Source organism: Pelodiscus sinensis, chromosome 1 (assembly GCF_052426305.1).
Source record: "Pelodiscus sinensis isolate ZL-2025 chromosome 1, ASM5242630v1, whole genome shotgun sequence".
Lineage (NCBI taxonomy): Eukaryota > Metazoa > Chordata > Testudines > Trionychidae > Pelodiscus > Pelodiscus sinensis.
Window position 1 is genome coordinate 340,485,464 of NC_143052.1, and position 18,282 is coordinate 340,503,745.

The 18,282-nt window shown below is 42.2% G+C and overlaps 1 protein-coding gene across 1 annotated transcript in view; it reads left to right on the forward strand.

The window, feature by feature from the left end:
• Positions 1-10,925: 10,925 nt before the first annotated feature.
• The window catches only part of LOC149525985 (maestro heat-like repeat-containing protein family member 2A), a 39,343-nt gene continuing 31,986 nt past the window's right edge, over positions 10,926-18,282 (forward strand). Inside the window, exon 1 of the mRNA XM_089778658.1 lies at positions 10,926-10,937. Within this exon, the coding sequence (XP_089634784.1) occupies positions 10,926-10,937 (12 nt within the window). The remainder of the gene's footprint in view (positions 10,938-18,282) is intronic.

Here is an 18,282-nt window from a genome sequence, read left to right on the forward strand (position 1 = left end):
CTGAATCATCTTCTCTGAAACTTTCCAAAATTTCAGCCTGAGGCTGAAACCAAGTGAGAAAATGTCTGGCTTAAGTTTTGCAAAGTTATAAGCATCTGAAGGCAAGGTCCTAGAATTGACAGCATTGGGCAATAATGAGGATAGATTGTGCTACCTGCACTACCTGTACTACTTCAAGTGAATGATTTTAGGGAACCACTGCTTTGAAAAACTGAGCCTCTCATTTGGTAAACTAATTTAATGTGTCTTCTGTTAGAATCTCCCGTAAGAGTGGCTGAGGTGTCTGGATCTTCAGCTGGAGTGGAGGTTGGATGGAAAAGGTTGACTCTCCTCTTCTGCCTATAAGAAGGGCTACAATTTCTTGCTGGAATTCAAGGATTTGCAGGATAGTTGTCAAAAATTCATAACCCAGGAAGACAGTACAACATTATTGTACTATTGGATGTTTGGGGATGAATCTTTAAGGGTTTGGCTACACTCAGAATGCTACAGCTGCACCACTGTAGCACTTCAGCATAAGTAGCAGCCACAGTAATAGGAGTTCTCTCCTTGGTGGAGGTACATCACCTCCCCAAGAAGGGGTAGCTAGGTCAATGGGAGAAGTCTCCTCTTGACCTAGCACTAGTCTACACTGGCTAGTATAGATGACTCTCAAGGGTCAGGATTTTTCACACGGCCGACCGAGGGACATAGCTTTATCAAAATAAAAATCTAGTGTAAACAGCACTTAAGAGGAGGACTAACACTTGTATGTCTACACTGCATCTCTTTAGCACAAAAGCCTATGCAAACAAAGTGCAGATTAGCATATTTCCCTGCTTCATTTGCATAATTAATCAGGGGACATTTTTGCACAAGAGGCTTTTGCACAAAAAGTAGCCCTCTACACAGCTCCTTTTTGGGCAAAAACACCCTCTTTCACAAGAGCCATTCTTCTCAATTTTTTCAGAAAGAATAGCTCTTGCGCAAGAGGGTGTTTTTGTGCAAAAAGGAGCTGTGAAGATGGCTCTTTTTTGCACAAAGACTCTTGCGCAAAAATGGCCACTAATGAATTATGCAAATGAAGCATGACAATATGCTAATCGGTGCTTCAGTTGCATAGGCTTTTGTGAAAGAGGGGTGCCCTGTAGTTGTAGTGAGAGAGGAACTAAAGTATGTGCATGTGTGCGTATACACACACATTCTCCCCCTTTCAGACTTCTTAGAAGCCTAAAATAAAACTGTAATCCAAAATAGTCCCCCTTGCGTTGGACTACAGTGGAAAGAAGCTCTGTTGTATTTGTGTTTGTCTCTAATGAGGCAAAAAAAATGTTTTGAGGCATATGACCAAGGTGTTTAAACCGTTCACAAGTGTGAAGACTCCTTGTTTGCTCATATATAGGAATAATGATCTTAGCAGAGGAGTACTTTTACAATCACATATACGTTGACACTATTTTCCTCATTTTACAGTTTGAACTTCCAAGGGATTTTGTGATGGTTGATTAGTTAAACTGATACACAAATATAAAACTGCAGGACATGATAAAGATCGGATGAACTCAGAATGAAAATAATTGTTCTCTCTTCAGCCTTTGGGTATGAAAACATGTAAGCTTTTAAAGTATAGCTTCAACTTTAAATAAATGTAATTCATGGATTCTTAAAAACATAGCAGTAGCCTCACCACCATGTGCAAAACGAATTAGGATATCCGCTTCTCCCCTGGCAACGTTTTGAAATCTCAGTGGAGTCACATCACTCCACACCTGAAATGCCTTTTTGATCGCTTTCACCACCATAGAACGAGGCAGATCAGGTGTATAATTCAGAATCCTTTCAGCAGCAAAAGAAAAGAAATTATTGTCAATTAAGGCATGGAATAATATGACAGCATTAAAACAAAACAAAATGCACAAAAGTGGCATATAACCAAGCTGTAAGTCAATACATTCTTCCTCCATCTTGGAGTTCCTGGAAATGTGCTGTAACCTAATACATCGGGGACTCCACACCTTGGCCGTGCCATCATTTCTTCTGTTTGTGAATTTAATTTTCCTGTTACAGTCAGGTGGAAACATTTCTGCATCTCTTTAATTTTCTCTTCTAAGTCCCAACCACCTACTTTATTAATAGATGGAAAGAACCTGTGCAGATAATCCTGAAAATAAAAAGAAACTTTAGATTCAGGGTTCATCTCCAGTTGTGTTCTCTTATACCTTAAAGAATCAATTTGTCGGCAAGTATAAGATCCAGATCCTTGACTATACTTCAATTACTAGATCCCTAGAAAATCACAGTACTCTGTCATAAAAGGGAAACAGTTCAGACAGATATGAGACCACTTTTCCAATATAAATGAACACTAGGGGCTCGTCTACATTGGCCCCTTTTCCGGAAGGGGCATGGTAATTTTTGAGATCGTAATAGGGAAATCCGCGGGGGATTTAAATATTCCTACTTCGAAGTAGGAATAAGATCCTCCGGAAAAGGGCGCTTTTTCCGGAGGATCGGGGCCAGTGTAGATGCTCTTTTCCGGCTTTTCTAAAAGCCGGAAAAAAGCGGCAGACATTTTGATTTAAATGCCGCGGGGGATATTTAAATCCCCCGCGGATTTCCCTATTACGATCTCTGAAATTACCATGCCCCTTTCGGAAAAGGGGCCAGTGTAGATGTAGCCTAGGAGAAGACACAATGGGCTTAAACTGCAGCAAGGAAAGTTTAGGTTAGACATTAGGAAAACTTCCTAACTGTCAGGGTGGTTAAACACTGGAATAAATTGCCTAGGGAGGTTGTGGAATCTCCATCTCTGGAGATATTTAAGAGCAGGTTAGATAGACATCTCTCAGGGATGGTCTAGATGGTACTGGGCCCTGCCGTGAGGGCAGGGGACTGGACTCAATGACCTCTCGGGGTCCCTTCCAGTTCTAGTATTCTATGATTCTAAAATAACAATGTGGATTTGTGTTAAAATTGTCACTACCTTTCTCCTTTGAGAACTCTGTATTTAATCTTACTTCATATCAAAATACTGCAGTGCTCTATTCTGTCTTTTATGAAATACACAAAAGAGTGTTGTGCAAGGGTTAGTTAGTTCTGGATTTGAGTAATTGCTTATGCCTGGATCTTTTCAGGCCTAAGAACTTAGGCTCCTACTTCTCATTTACACCAGTGCCTTTTGTACACCCTTTTGGTAGTGTAAAGGGATCTTAAAATGGGTGTAAATTTACATTCATTGTAATGTCCCTTTACATTACCCATCTGGTATTATAAAAGATCCTTAGTGGTCATGAGAATCATACCACCCTGTCATTTATAAATAATATTAAGGATAAGATTTTGTCATGGACATTTTTGTAAAAGTCACAGAGAGGACATGGGCAAAAAAGAAAAATTGATGGAAGCTTTTCCTCACTTTTATTAAAAATAGCCATGATCTCTCGCTCTCTCTCGCTCTCTCTCTCATCTTTGGGTAATTTTATATCTTTAATACCTGGTCCTAATTCACTTTTGCAATTTCACATAGGGGGCTTTCAAAATTTTACTTTATACCTTCTATTTTTTGTCAACTGACTTGTAACAACTACATACCACTGAAATAAAATACAATGTCACCTGCTCTCTGGAAAAAAATATAGTAATTAAGATGTAGACTTACAATGGAAAAGCAGTATATTTGCGGGTTAAGTGAACAGCCTGACAGATAGCCCATTCATGACATACCTCTATACGCTTCTGGTTGTTGGAGCTCCATGGCTCTGGCTTAAGCGAACCTGGAAGACCAAGAATTCCAGGCAAGAACGGTGCAATGCAGAGAAGGATGTATTTCATGGTGTTATCAGATGGTCACTGCTGAAAAAGGAAAATCTGAGGTCTTCTGTGTCTGATGGTCACAGCTATAAAGCTTATATAGGCCTGGACTGGTGTGTGTGTGGTAACAGATTTCATGAGTCATTTTTAGGCTTCCTCTGTGGTTTTGTTATTTGCTGTAATGCTTTTAAGGTGTCTTTATTCCAAAATGTAAATGAAGAAACATTAACTTTTTGATGACAGCACAGCTGATGTCACACTGACAGAGCAGGCAGCCAACTTTCTTTATCTCCCTTTCATATGATTCAGGTGCAAAAACCACAGGGGCAGAGGGATGTTAGTTTTCTTAACCTCAGTCAACACATTTGCTTGCTGACCAATCTCAGCTTTCCAACATTACCTTGGTGCCATTAATGCACATTGCAGCACACTTCTGGCTTGATATCTAGTCTACATGTGTTGATTGACTGCAGAGGACGTGACTACATAAGTGTAAGTGCCGTGCGAGCGAAATCACTTAAAACTACATGCTTTGTAATACCTGCCCGTGTGAAAGTTTCTATTTAAGCATTCTAGTACAAATTCTGAAAATCCAGAGGAAATTTAGTGATGCTAGTAAGGTTTGTCCAGATTTAACTAAGCTCTGAATCTGGCCACTTCTATATGTGGAAAGATTATGGAGTCCCTTAAAGTTTTTTGACCTCAAATCTGATGAGCTCTGATGAATCAGTCTTTAAAAAGGATTATAAAATAAAGGAGCTAGAATTATCCTATGTGGAAAAAAATCCCAGATGCTTCTACGGAAGAGTAAGGAGCCGTACTCAGTTATGGTGGATTTCAGTGAGCAGCAGGCCTCATTTGCGCTCCATGGAATGCTACAGCAAGCAATGGATGAATTTATTTCATAGGGTACTTCAGCCGAATATCAGCGTACTGTTGCATTTTGGGTGCACAGCTTAGTGACAATGGAGCTAAGCTGCAGCACAAGGAGAAATAGCCCTCTTCCCAGCAGTATCCGGCACTGTGACTGCGTAAGAGGTATCTGTTGTATTTCACCATGGAACTACTCACATGCATAAAGTTAAGCGTGTATTTAACTGCAGAAGAGGGCCCCTAGGGCCCCATTGTATTCTGACTGAAGCTAATACAAAGATGCCTGTGGCTGAGCTGTGCTTTGGCACAGCTGAAAATGGGTGATACTTAAAAGACAGATGTAAGCCACTTTGTGCTCTGTCATTCTGAGGAAATGTCATTCAGGGAAATGATCTTGTTCCTCATACAAATCAGAAAAATTCCAAGGTCAATGAAGCCCATGACTAGCCCACACTAATTAGAGCAGCATCTAGGATTCTCTTACAGGGGCAAGGGCCAAAGCTGAACCAGAGAATCAGGGAGCCACAACCAGCTCACTAGCACCCCTCACTCTGCTGTACTTAATGGAAACTGAGGGCAGTAGAAAGTCTGGCCCCAAATTGGGAAATTTCAACCTCGGAGATGAAAGTTATTGAAAGCGATAGCATGTTAGACTAAAAGCTGTTCTGTGATATTTATTTTGTAATATTTATTTTCCACACAATGAAGCATCTTAATACTATATAAAAAAAGCTCATGACCTTGCCATCTAAAGCTTCATACCTAGGATCTTTATGCTGGTAAGTAATCATTCTATGAGAAACAATGCTTGTTGAATAGTCCCACTGACTGAGCAGGGAATTTTAGTGCTGTAGGCAAAAGTGCCTATCAGCATTTCCCCATTGAACTAGGAACTATGTATAATTTCTGATACAATACATTCTATATTTTGTCATTCAGTGTTTTTAATCTTCTTCAGTTATGTGAAAAAGTGAAGTAGAATCTAGTGATTCACTGTTGAATATTCACTGGTCATTGTGTTGGATGAGAGAACTGAGACAAGTTCTGAATACATGTATTTTAGGCAACACTTGACCCTGTCCTTAATGAAGAGTTCAAGAGTGACTCAAGTGTATTGGCTGATGCTCAGAAGAAAGAATTACAATAAAAAGTCATGAAATCATGAGAAACGTTTCTGTTAGCCCACTTGTGAACTTTATTATACTGTACATCTGTTATTACAAGACTTTTGATAGCTAAGACATTCAATCCTTTTTGCTATGCTGTCTGAGTATTCAGTCTGACAAATATATTTTTCATATCTGCATTTATTAAATTCACCAGGAAAAGCTACAGTTCACATTTTTATTTATGAAAAATTGACCATTTATGAAGATTATATTCAGAGTCTGCTCCTACATTCTGAGCCTGCTGGAAGTTTTACACGGAGCAAAATTGTCATTCACCTTCCAATCTCGCCTTTATACCCATCAAATGGCAAATTTTCTGTCCTTCCACTTTTATTGCTGGAGATGACGAAGATTACAAATGCAGAGTCATAAGAGGGAGATTAGATGTAGAGCTGATTACAGTAATCTCACAACATTGTAAGTGTTCTACATGAATAATATTTTTGTGTCCTTCAGTTTGGTCTTCATTCCATATTTGGGCCTGGTAAGTGGTAAGTTAGGACCCCGTACAATTAAGTAATGGTAGAGTAGACTCATTGAATGCTTATGATCTTTCCTGAAATGAGGCTCATCCATTTTATAGGCCTGCTCCAAAGTTCACTGAAGTAAACAGAAAAACTTCCATTGTCTTCAGTAAGCTTTGGAGCAGGTCTTATACACACTAGGTGCCAAATGAAGCTGCACTACTTCAGACGCAGCACTGATGCCCCGTAGCCCTTTAAGGGGTGCAGCCTCAGCATAGAGGCTGCCATTCTGTGTGGCCCTTTCCATGGCCATTTGAGAGTAGACAGGGTCTTACTGTCTCTTGCACGGCCACATAAGAGGAGGGCAAAAACTAGCCTTAAACTAGATGTGAATGGTTTCCAGAATGGGTTCCTTGTGAAAGGCACAATGTGAAGCCAAATCCCAGAAGGACTGCTAGTGGGTCCTTCTCCCCCAGAATTTCCACACAAAGTCCTAGGTGACAGCTGAAGAACTTGCTCCACAGCCCCCGGGGGCAAAGTACATGTGGTCCTCTCGTTGACCAGGAGAGTGCATTCTCTGGCTGTGAAAACTGAAGAGGAAGGGCTCACCTCTGCACCACCAGGAGACATCCACTTGTCTGGTTAGTACGCAGGCATGGACAGAGAGGCAGTTACATTCAGGTGATTGTAAGTCACTTCCTCCAACCTGTACCCCAGACCTGATGAGGACAGAGGCTGCTATTGGCTCTATTAGTGCTTCATTCTGGGCTGCCTGCCCTTACGCCTGCCTGTGTGCTCTGAATAGCTCTGAGGTGCTGTGGAGGACGGTTGCCAGTCTGCTACTTGAATGACCTGAGTTTCCATGTTAAAGGGGGAAAATTTGATTCCTGCAGTTGGGATTTGTGTAGTGATAGTTTAGGAAAGGACTGGTAGTACTTTCTACCTGACCACGCCTTTTACACCTGTCAGGTTAGTTAGAAAGACCCTGGTGCAGGAACTTTACTTTAACACCTACGGTAGGCTCAAATGTCCCATATTTAAAGGCAGGCGCTGGCAATATTTGAAACAGAGGCTGAAGTACTGTTTAACTCAAGAGTCCTGTTTAAAGTGACTCATTTTCAGAACTTCCTCCATAGGCTGAAATGAAGAACTTATTCTGTTAATTTTTTTACTCACTTTTGCTTTTGTGCTCTCTAGCTATTCTTAACCAAGTTTATTTCAGCAGAGGCAACCCCCACAAGATTTCCCATGCATTAACTTCACACTGGGTGCCACTTATTCATTACTCTGTTTGTTTTTCTAATCCTTATCACGGTATGCAAAATGTTTCTTTCTTTTTTTTAGGAGAAAATGTTTAGTTGGCTTATGGGTTTTTTGTTGTTTGTGATTATTGCATCTGTCACAAGCAGCTCAGTCAAATAAATGAGTTTGCATTTCTTGCTGCAAGTGGGGAGAAGTCTGTGATCAGACTTATTTCTTGCAAGAGTGAATTCCATAGGTTAACTTCAGCTTCTATGTAAACTGTCTCCCTTTGTTGCAAACATCTCCACTATTATAACCCCAGTGCGTAGGATTCTTCCCTTTTTAACAGGTTTTTAAGCTTCCTTTTGGCTACGTCTACACTATTCGTTTTTTGCAGAAGTGGAAATGCAAATGAAGTGTGCATTAGCAAATCTTACGCTCTCATTTGCATATGCGGAAGAGGTTTTTATGGAAAAAATGCAGTGTAAATGGGGCCATTTTTTGGAAAAAAAAAAAAAACCTTTTGCGCAAGAACCCTTATTCCTATTCACTGTGGGGTTTTTTGTTTTTTTTTCAAAAACCTCTTCCACAAAAAGGATCGGAAGAGAATGTGCAAATGAGAGTGCAAGATTTGCTAATGAGCACTTCACTTGCATTTCCTTTTCTGCAAAAAACGAACAGTGTAGAAGTAGCCTTTGGAAGCTCATGACTTTCAAGAACCCACATAGATTTTATGGAACTGAACAAAATCTATGTTTAAAATAAATGACGTGGGAGGGGTAATTTTTTCAGTATGGTGAATCTACCTAAGAAGTCTGAGCATGTGGTTAAATCATTGTTCCTGGCCTTCCGGGTTTGATGCCTGGGTTTGCTACAAAGTTCCTGTGTGACCTAGACTAAGTTACTTAAATGACTCTGCCTCAGTTCCTCATTTGTAAAATAGGGATCAGATTGCTTCTTTTCTCCCTCACTTCCGCTGATCTATTTAGATTGAAAGTTCCTCAGGCGAGGTGTAGTTTCCATACTTGCACAATTCCTATTTGAATGAGTCTCTGATCTTATCTGGGGTCTCTAGGCATTACTGGGATGCTGTTGTTAATAATAAAAGTTTTTCATGTCGGTTTTATGCCAATTATGAGTACATATATTATTTCCTAATTGCCATCCACACAAATTCTATCCTGGAATAGGAACTCAGGTTATGTTCTTTCTAGTTTGCTCATTGTCTCCAGTAATAAAGACTTTGCAGGTCTGATGATAACTCTGCTACACTTATTCAATACCATTGTTTTCAATATGTGTGTTCAGTTACACCCACAGAAGCTCATTGTCTTTATTGGAGCTGGGAAGGAAAAGCTAAGCACATGCACAGGAAACTTAATTAACTGCTCCATTAGAAGTGGATGAGCCGGGGCAGCCACATTAGACTCTCCCATATCTGTATTGGTTTTGCAGTGGTACCTGGTGTTAAAGATGGTAAAAATGTATTTTGGGAAGTAAGGAAGTGAATATTGCTTTGACTGGACAGATTGACAGAACAGATGAGTGTGGAGGCACTTTTAAATAGTTTGTCTACATTTAAACTATAGTGGCACCACTGCAGGAGACCCGTTGTAGCAGGTAAGTGTAGATACTACTTATGCCAACCAAAGGGATTACCGTGCCAAAGTAGGTGATCCGCCCTCCCATGAGGCAGTAGCTAGTTCTGTCACCTCACTCCACTCAGAAGTGTGGATTCTTCACACCTCTGTCTGAAGTAGTTAAACTGGTCTAATATTCTAGTGTAAACCACCTCATAGTAATGTTGGGGAAAAAAAATTAACTTAACACTGACTTTCACTGTACACCAAAGGATTCTCAGGGAGGGAAAGGACAGCTGTCTTCTCAAACTCACATTCTTTCAGCAGATATGCCCATTTCTAGCTATCTAACAATTAGAAATACAGTAGAACCTCAGAGTTACAAACACCAGAATTACAAACTTACCAGTCAAACCCCAGACCTCATTTGGAACTGAAACTGTTCAATCAGGCAGCAGAAGGGACAAAAAAAAAACAACCCAAAACCCCACCCTCCCCCCCCCAAAAAATACAGTCTAGTACCATGAAAAATGTTTAGGACTAAAACAATAAAGGGGGAAAATTAAAGAAAATGAGAAGGTAAGGAAATTGTTTCTATGCTTGTTCATGTGCATTAAGATGATTAAAAGCAGCATTTTTCTTCTGTCTAGTAAATTTTCAAAGTTATACTGGTCTGTGCTCAGTTGTACATTTTGGAAAGAACAACCATATTGTTTTGTTCAGTAGTACGAATATTTCAGTTATAATCTCCATTCCCAGACTGTGCCCGTAACTCTGAGGTTCTACTGTTGTTCGATTCTGTAGGTGACAAGTAACAGGGTGTCAACTTTATAGTCTGTTTTGCCAGCAGAACCAGAGAGTGTCATTGTGCTCTAACTAAATTAAGCTCAAGACTGATTTGAATCCTTTGCTGAAGGGCTACGTCTAGACTGGCATGATTTTCCGCAAATGCTTTTAACGGAAAAGTTTTTCCGTTAAAAGCATTTGTGGAAAAGAGCGTCTAGATTGGCACGGACGCTTTTCCACAAAAGCACTTTTTGCGGAAAAGCATCCATACCAATCTAGATGCGGATTTGTGCAAGAAAGCCCCGATCGCCATTTTTACCATCGGGGCTTTATTGCTCAAAACAGTTTTTAGCTGTCTACACTGGCCCTTTTGCGCAAAAACATTTCCGGAAAAGGGCTTTTGCCCGAATGGGAACGTCAAAGCATTTGTGCAAGAAGCACTGATTTCGGACAGTAGGACGTCAGTGCTTTTGCGCAAAATCAAGCGGCCAGTGTAGACAGCTGGCAAGTTTTTGCACAAAAGCGCATGGTTTTGTGGAAAAACTTTCCAGTCTAGATGCAGCCAAGATGTTGTGCAATGCTGGTCTCTCACCATCATTATTTACTACATTACATGCCTCATCTTCTAGAAAGGTGTTTAGTAGTCACCTTCCCTCAAGAAGGCTTGGAGGCACTGTCCCTGCTTGTGTAAGATATTTAAGTGCCAAACTCCCCTTGGATTTCAATGGGAATTAGGTGCCTAAATATCTTGAGAATATGGGCCAGTGTGCTTGTCCTTTGCCTAGTTTGGGGGCTTGTAAGGAGGCCACCTTCTCCTCTAAATCCTCTAGCCTCCCCAAATCCTCTTTCTGCACATTCTATTGCAATAAGGCCCCAAAATCTTCTCTGAGACCACTCCTGTTACTATGACACTGGAGAAACACTTGAGCCCTCACTAATTAAGCAATAGGGCAGAATGTCTTTCACCCTATGGATTCACAATCTTCTTATCGTATTTGCAGTCATTTGTTGTTAATGGAGGTATGGCAGTGCAAGTGAGTTTTGTCTATAAAACAAAATGCCTAAATACAGCAGTATCTTTTTGCAATAATCAAATTAAGCAATAAACCACAACAGGATGTGCATTCCTGAAAATGTTGCCTACGTTATACCTAGATCTGATATTTTATCTATTTCATTTTGTACTTCCTTGATCATCTACAGTTGGGTTGGGGCCATTGACCCACAGAAAAACCAGCTGGGAACTACACACAAGAGAGAAGCAAAAAAAAAAAAAAAAAAAAAAAAAAAAAAGGAAGTTGGGAACCCTGAGTCTTGGGGCCAGATCAAGGCAAGACCCTGATCTACATAGACATCTAATCTCTTTATTTCATGGTGACAGACCCATACCAGCGTTATATACGATTTTTTTTTTCTGGAAAGCAATTTTTGTTGTATTAAATTTGATTTGGAAGCAGAAAGAATAGCCACACAAAAAAGGATTGGCAGGAATGGTAAAGAATCTATAATTCAATGTCTATTTGTCCAATAACCTAAGCTTAGACTGTTAGCTGTTTGGAGCAGGGATGATTCTTTCTTTTCTGCCTGGAAAGTACCTATTACATACTGGAATTTTTTAAAAATAGCTTTGTGCATCAAACAGCAAGTAACTGGCATATTTTAAAAGTTGCAAGCATTTTCTTAATCTTTATAGAGTCACATTAGGAATTTCACCAATGTAATTAAAAATAAATTACAAAATAAAGATTCAGAGGGGTAACTATGTTAGTCTGTACCTGCAGAAACAACAAGGAATCTTGTGGCACCTCACAAACTAACATTTATTTGGGCATACACTTTCGTGGGCAAAGACCCACTTCATCAGATGTGTGTGTCTTTGCCCACAAAAACATATGTCCAAATAAATCTGTTCCTCTAAAATAAAGACAGTATGTTATTTGGGTCATGAGCATCCTTTTGATTCTGTGTTTATACAGTGCTTAGTACAGTGGGGGCTAAGGCTGGGGCTGTAGGCATGACCGCAATACCATTAATAATAATGCAAAAATAAATTACAGACTCTGGCAAATACGGAATAGTCAGAATCAGCCACAGAGGCCCAAAGCCTGAAAGTTCTGTAGGGGCCTAACTCCTACCCTAGAGGATCTGGGCTTGTCTATTAAGAGACAAAGTGTGTGGCTTGCTAAGGTGAATATTGAGAGTGCTATGGAACTTTTAGTATGTGGCTGCAGGATTTTTCATTCGGAGATCTGGTTACACCATTTTAATTTATTCTTTTAATCCTACTATCCTGATTGGCAACCATGTTGTGAAATTTATTCTGAAAAATTCTATGGGGCTTTTATTTTTAGAAAATTGAGGAGCTAAAACTAAATTCGGCTTCATTAATTTGATCAGCATCCAATGAAAGATTCCTAGATCTCACTCCCGAATTTCTAGAGAGAGCAGAGGAGCATGAAGAAGAAAACCCTCCAAATGAACTCGACTCAGAGTGACTCTTCTCTTCACTGAAGTTCTGGATGGCACATTGTTCTCTATAAGGGTAGGCCAGGGAATACTACCTAGAGCCATAGTTTTAAACTACTGTAGTTGGGGAGTAGTTGTGCAACTTGCCCCTATAACAGTAAACAGTAATTCATACTCAGGACTATGTAGCACTTTAAAGACTAACAAGATGGTTTATTAGATGATGAGCTTTCTTGGGCCAGACACACTTCCTCAGATTAAAAAAAAAAAAAAAAGTGGGTCTGGCCCACAAAAGCTCATCATCTAATAAACCATCTTGTTAGTCTTTAAAGTGCTACATAGTCCTGTATTTTGCTTCAGCTACACCAGACTAACACGGCTACATTTCTATCAGTAATTCATGACTGTCTGACTAACTTCAATGGTACTGAGTATGTAACTGCTCACTAGCATGGCCAAGGGCCACACTATGAGGCCCTAAAGAAATCAAGTAGTCACAAAAAAAAGGAGATGAAATTTCAGAAAATCAGAGCAGAAGCATCCATATACAACCAAAGTGGCTAATTGCCATAACAACAAGGGAGTTCTTCTATAACTTTCCTTTTATGTGGTAAGGTCTTTGGGGCAAGCTCAATCTTTGTGTATTACACCTAGCAGAGTGGAGTCCTGCAGGGTGACTGGTTTCTAGGCACTAGAGTAACACAAATAATAGATATTATAGGGTACCTCTCCTACATGATGTTTTAAGGTTGCTAGAGAATCAGCTTAAGCAACAATGGAAGTGAGCTGAAAATAAACCCGAATGTTTAATTGGATGCTAACAGAATTAATTAACATACACTCAAGAATACAGATCTTGTCTACACTTGCAATTAAACCACTTCCAGCAACACTTCAGTAACAGGGATGTTTCTTTGGCTACATAACAATGAACTGGGCTATAATTCACAATTGTGAAGCTATCGTTCTATGAACAGTTCTAATTTTAATGGAAAAGACGTCAGTGAAAGGGACGTTTCAATAGTTGGTCTTTCTGTGGAATCAGTTACAAAAATTAACACATTTGGGTCAGATTGTAATGTCAGTTATCTCAGTAAACTATACACCTGGAGCCATGCCACACAGTTCACATAATTACTCCATAATAACACCAGCGTGTTCAGAGTCTGGGTATGTCTTGACTACATGTCTTCGTCGACGGAGCCACGTTGATGAGTTTACTAGAAATAGGAAAATGAAGCAGCAATTTAAATAATCGCTGCTTCATTTACATCAAAATGGCTGCCGTGCTGTGCCCATCAGCTGTTTGGTTGCACAGCACAGTAGTCTGGACGCTCCGCAATCGACAATGGAAGCCTTTGTCGACCGCTCCATTATGCCTCGTGGAATGAGGTTTACGGGAGTGGTCGACAAAGGCTTCCATTGTCAACCGCGGAGTGTCCAGACTACCATGCTGTGCCGCCAAACAGCCATGTAGTCTAGACATACCCTCTGTGTCTTCATATTGGCTATGGGAGATTTTTCTTTCCTCATCTCTGCCTCAGGCAAATGAATGATGGTATCTTGGGTCTCATAGGGCAAAGTTCTTTATCTTCAACATGGGTGGAATGTGGGTTGCTGGGAAGAGGTATACATTCTAATGTCCTTTGTGGCTTCTGTTTCTGTGGGCTAAAGCAATCCGGCAGACAAAACCATATATCATAGGGTATGTCTAGACTACATGCCTCCGTCGACTGAGGCATGTAGATTAGCCAGATCGGCAGAGGGAAATGAAGCCGCGATTAAAATAATCGCGGCTTCATTTAAATTTAAATGGCTGCCCCGCTCTGCCGATCAGCTGTTTGTCGGCAGATCGGGGCACTCTGGACACGCCGCGCCGACAAAGAAGTCTTTCTTGATGGGCACAGGTAAACCTGGTTTCACGAGGTATACCTGTGCCGATCAAGAAAGGCTTTCTTTGTCGTAGCCAAATTAGCCCCCATCATACTGTACGTATAGTTGGGGTTATTTTTCCCAATGTGCATTACTTTACACTTATCCACATTAAATTTCATTTGACATTTTGTTGCCCAATCACTCAGTTTGGTGAGATCTTCTTGGAGTCCTTCACAGTCTGCTTCTGTCTTGACTATCCTAAACAGTTTTGTATCATCTGCAAACTTTACTACCTCACTCCTTACCCCTTTCTCCAGATCATTTATGAATAAGTTGAAAAGGATTGGTCCCAGCACTGACCCTTGGGGTACACCACTAGTTACCCCTCTCCAATCTGAAAATTTACCATTTATTCCTACCCTTTGTTTCCTGTCTTTTAACTAGTTCGCAATCCAAGAAAGGACCTTCCCTCTTATCCCATGGCCATGTAATTTACCCAAGAGCCTTTGGTGAGGGACGTTGTCAAAGGCTTTCTGAAAATCCAAGTATACTATATCTACTGGATCCCCCTTGTCCGCATGTTTGTTAACCTCTTCAAAGAACTCTAAGGGTATGTCTACACTACAAAGTTAGTTCAAACTAACGGACGTTAGTTTGAACTAACTTTCATAGGCGCTACACTAGCGCTCCGTTAGTTCGAATTTAAATCGAACTAGCGGAGCGCTTAGTTCGAACTAGGAAACCCTCATTTTACGAGGATTAAGCCTAGCTCGAACTAGCTAGTTCGAATTAAGGGGTGTGTAGCCCCTTAATTCGAACTAGTGGGAGGCTAGCCCTCCCCAGCTTTCCCTGGTGGCCACTCTGGCCAACACCAGGGAAACTCGTCTGCCCCCCTCCCGGCCCCGGACTCTTTAAAGGGGTACGGGCTGGCTACGGTGCCCGTGCCAGGTGCAAGCCTGCCAGCACCCAGCCAGCAGTCCCTGCACCTGGCACGGATCGAGCCCCCCAGCCCTCCCCCTCTTCCCAGGACCAGGCTGGCGGCTCCCGGGAGCTTGCCCGGGACCGCAAGAGGCGGGCACCTGCCTGGGCTAGTGCGGACATCGTGGACCTCGTCCACGATCTCCGCACTAGGCACAGGACAGTGGCCGTCTAGGGCACGAGAGCTGCCAGCCTGGCCACCCAGGAGCAGGTGTGCATGAAAATCAAGGTGGTCCACTGAGACCCCTGACCCTGAGCCCACAATGGCCGTACTAGGTCAGACCAAAGGTCCATCTAGCCCAATAGCCTGTCTGCCGACAGTGGCCAACATTAGGGACCCTGGAGGAGATGGACCGAAACAATGACCAAGCCATTTTTCTCCTGCCATCCATCTCCAGCCTTCCACAAACTTGGGGCAGGGACACCACTCCTACCCCCTGGCTAATATCACTCCATGGACCCAACCTCCATCACTTTATCTCACTTCTCTTTAAACTCTATTCTAGTTCTAGCCTTCACAGCCTCCTGCAGCAAGGAGTTCCACAGGTTGACTCTGCTTTGTGAAGAACAACTTTGTGTTACTAGTTTGAAGCCTGCTACCCATTCCTTTCCTTTGGTGTCCTCTAGTCCTTCTAGTATGGGAACTAATGAAGAACTTTTCTGTATGCACCCTCTCCACATCACTCCTGCTTTTAGAGACCTCTATCCTGTCCCCCCTCCCTCTCCTCTTTTCTAAGCTGAAAAGTTCCAGTCTCTTTAGCCTCTCTTCATATGGGACTTTTCCAAACCGTTAATCATTGTAGTTGCCCTCCACTCTCCCAGCCTCTCTCTTCCCCTCTCCCACCTCCTTTTCCTGGTCTCCCCCACTTTTGTTCAATAAAGACAGATTCCATTTTGGAAGACACGTGTCCTTTATTTTGTACATCAAGAAGAGGGGCTAGGGAGGGGTAAGTGGAAGGAGGTGAGGGAGGAATGGGGCACGAGCCCCCGATGGGGAGGACTGGGCTGGCTCTGCGGGCTTCTGGGGGTGGAAGCTCTCCTGCAGCCCCCCAATTGCCCCCTCTCCCCAGATGGCAGCCTGCGGCAAGTGCAGCTGGTCTGATGGCCGAGTGCTGTGATGTGCTCAGTGTGGGTAGTCCACGCAATCCAAGCCAGGACTGCTCTGCAAGCGGGGCACTCCTGAGAACTGTCTGTCCGGGGTGGGGGTAGGGACCCTTTAAGCACAGCCCTCGGCTAGCCTGAGAAAGCATCTCCACACTCTAATTCCTCCTCTGATGCCCTGCCAGCACTGCTTCCGGCCATCCTTAAGCCTGCTTCAGGGTCCACTTAATGTGGACATGCTAGTTCGAATTAGCAAAATGCTAATTCGAACTAGTTTTTTAGTCTAGATCTGTTAGTTCGAATTAGCTTAGTTCGAATTAACTAATTCGAACTAAGTTAGTTCGAATTAACGTTCTAGTGTAGACATACCCTTCCAGGCTTCACTGCCCTCCTAGTGAAATAGTTTTTCCTAATATCCAACCTGGACCTCTCCCACCACAGCTTGAGACCATTGCTCCTTGTTCTGCCATCTGTCACTACTGAGAACAGCCTCTCTCCAGCCTCTTTGGAACCTCCCTTCAGGAAGTTGACGGCTGCTATCAAATCCCCCCTCACTCCTATCTTCTGCAGACTAAACAGACCCAACTCCCTCATCCTCTCCTCATAAGTCATATGTTCCAGCCCCCTAATCATTTTGGTTGCCCTCTGCTGGACTCTCTCCAATGCGTCCACATCCTTTTTGTAGTGGGGGGCCCAGAATTGGACACAATACTCCACATGTGGCCTCACCAAAGCCGAATAAAGGGGAATAATGACATCTCTGGATCTGCTGGCAATGCTCCTCTTATTGCAACCTAATATGCCATTAGCCTTTTTGGCTACAAGGGAACACTGTTGACTCATATCCAGCTTCTTATCCACTGTAACCCCCAGGTCCTTTTCTGCAGAACTACTACTTAACTGGTTGGTCCCCAGCTTGTAACTATGCTTTGGATTCTTCCGTCTTGTTGAACCTCATCAGATTTCTTGTGGCCCAATCCTCCAATTTGTTTAAATCACTCTGGACCCTCTCTCTGCCCTCAAGCGTATCTACTTCTCCCCCTAGTTTAGTATCATCTGCAAACTTGCTGAGGGTGCAATCCATCCCCTCATCCAGGTCATTAATAAAGATATTGAACAAAACCGGTCCTAGAACCAAACCTTGGGGCACTCCGCTAGAAACCAACCACCATCCTGACATTGAGCCATTGATCACTACCCGCTGGGCCCGGCCTTCTAGCCATCTTTCTATCCATCTTACCGTCCATTTATCCAATCCACATTCCCTTAACTTGCTGGCAAGAATATTGTGGGAGACGGTATCAAAAGCCTTGCTAAAGTCAAGTATATCACATCCACTGACTTTCCCACGTCCACAGAGCCAGTTACCTCATCATAGAAGCTAATCAGATTGGTCAGGCATGACTTGCCCTTTGTGAATCCATGCTGACTATTCCTAATCAGTTTCCTCTCTTCCAAGTATCTCCAAATGGATTCCTTAAGGATCCCTTCCATGATTTTTCCAGGAACCGAGGTAAGACTGACCGGCCTATAGTTCCCTGGATCGTCCTTCTTCCCTTTTTTGAAGATGGGCACTACATTTGCCTTTTTCCAATCATCCGGGATTTCTCCCGACCTCCACGACTTTTCAAAGATAATGGCCAAAGACTCCTCAATGACATTTGCCAACTCCTTCGGTACCCTCGGATGCATTAAGTCTGGACCCATGGATTTGTGTACGTTTAGCTTTTCTAAATAGTTCCTAACCTGTTCTTTACCCACCAAGGGCTGTCCATCTTCATCCCATCTTGTGTCATTTAGCGCATTAGTCCGGGAGCCCACCTTGTCCGTGAATACAGAGGCAAAGAAAGCATTGAGTACTTCAGCTTTCCCCACATCATCTGTCACTAGGTTACCTCCTTCATCCAGTAGGGGCCGCACACCCTGTCTGATCACTTTCTTATTATTAACATGCCTGTA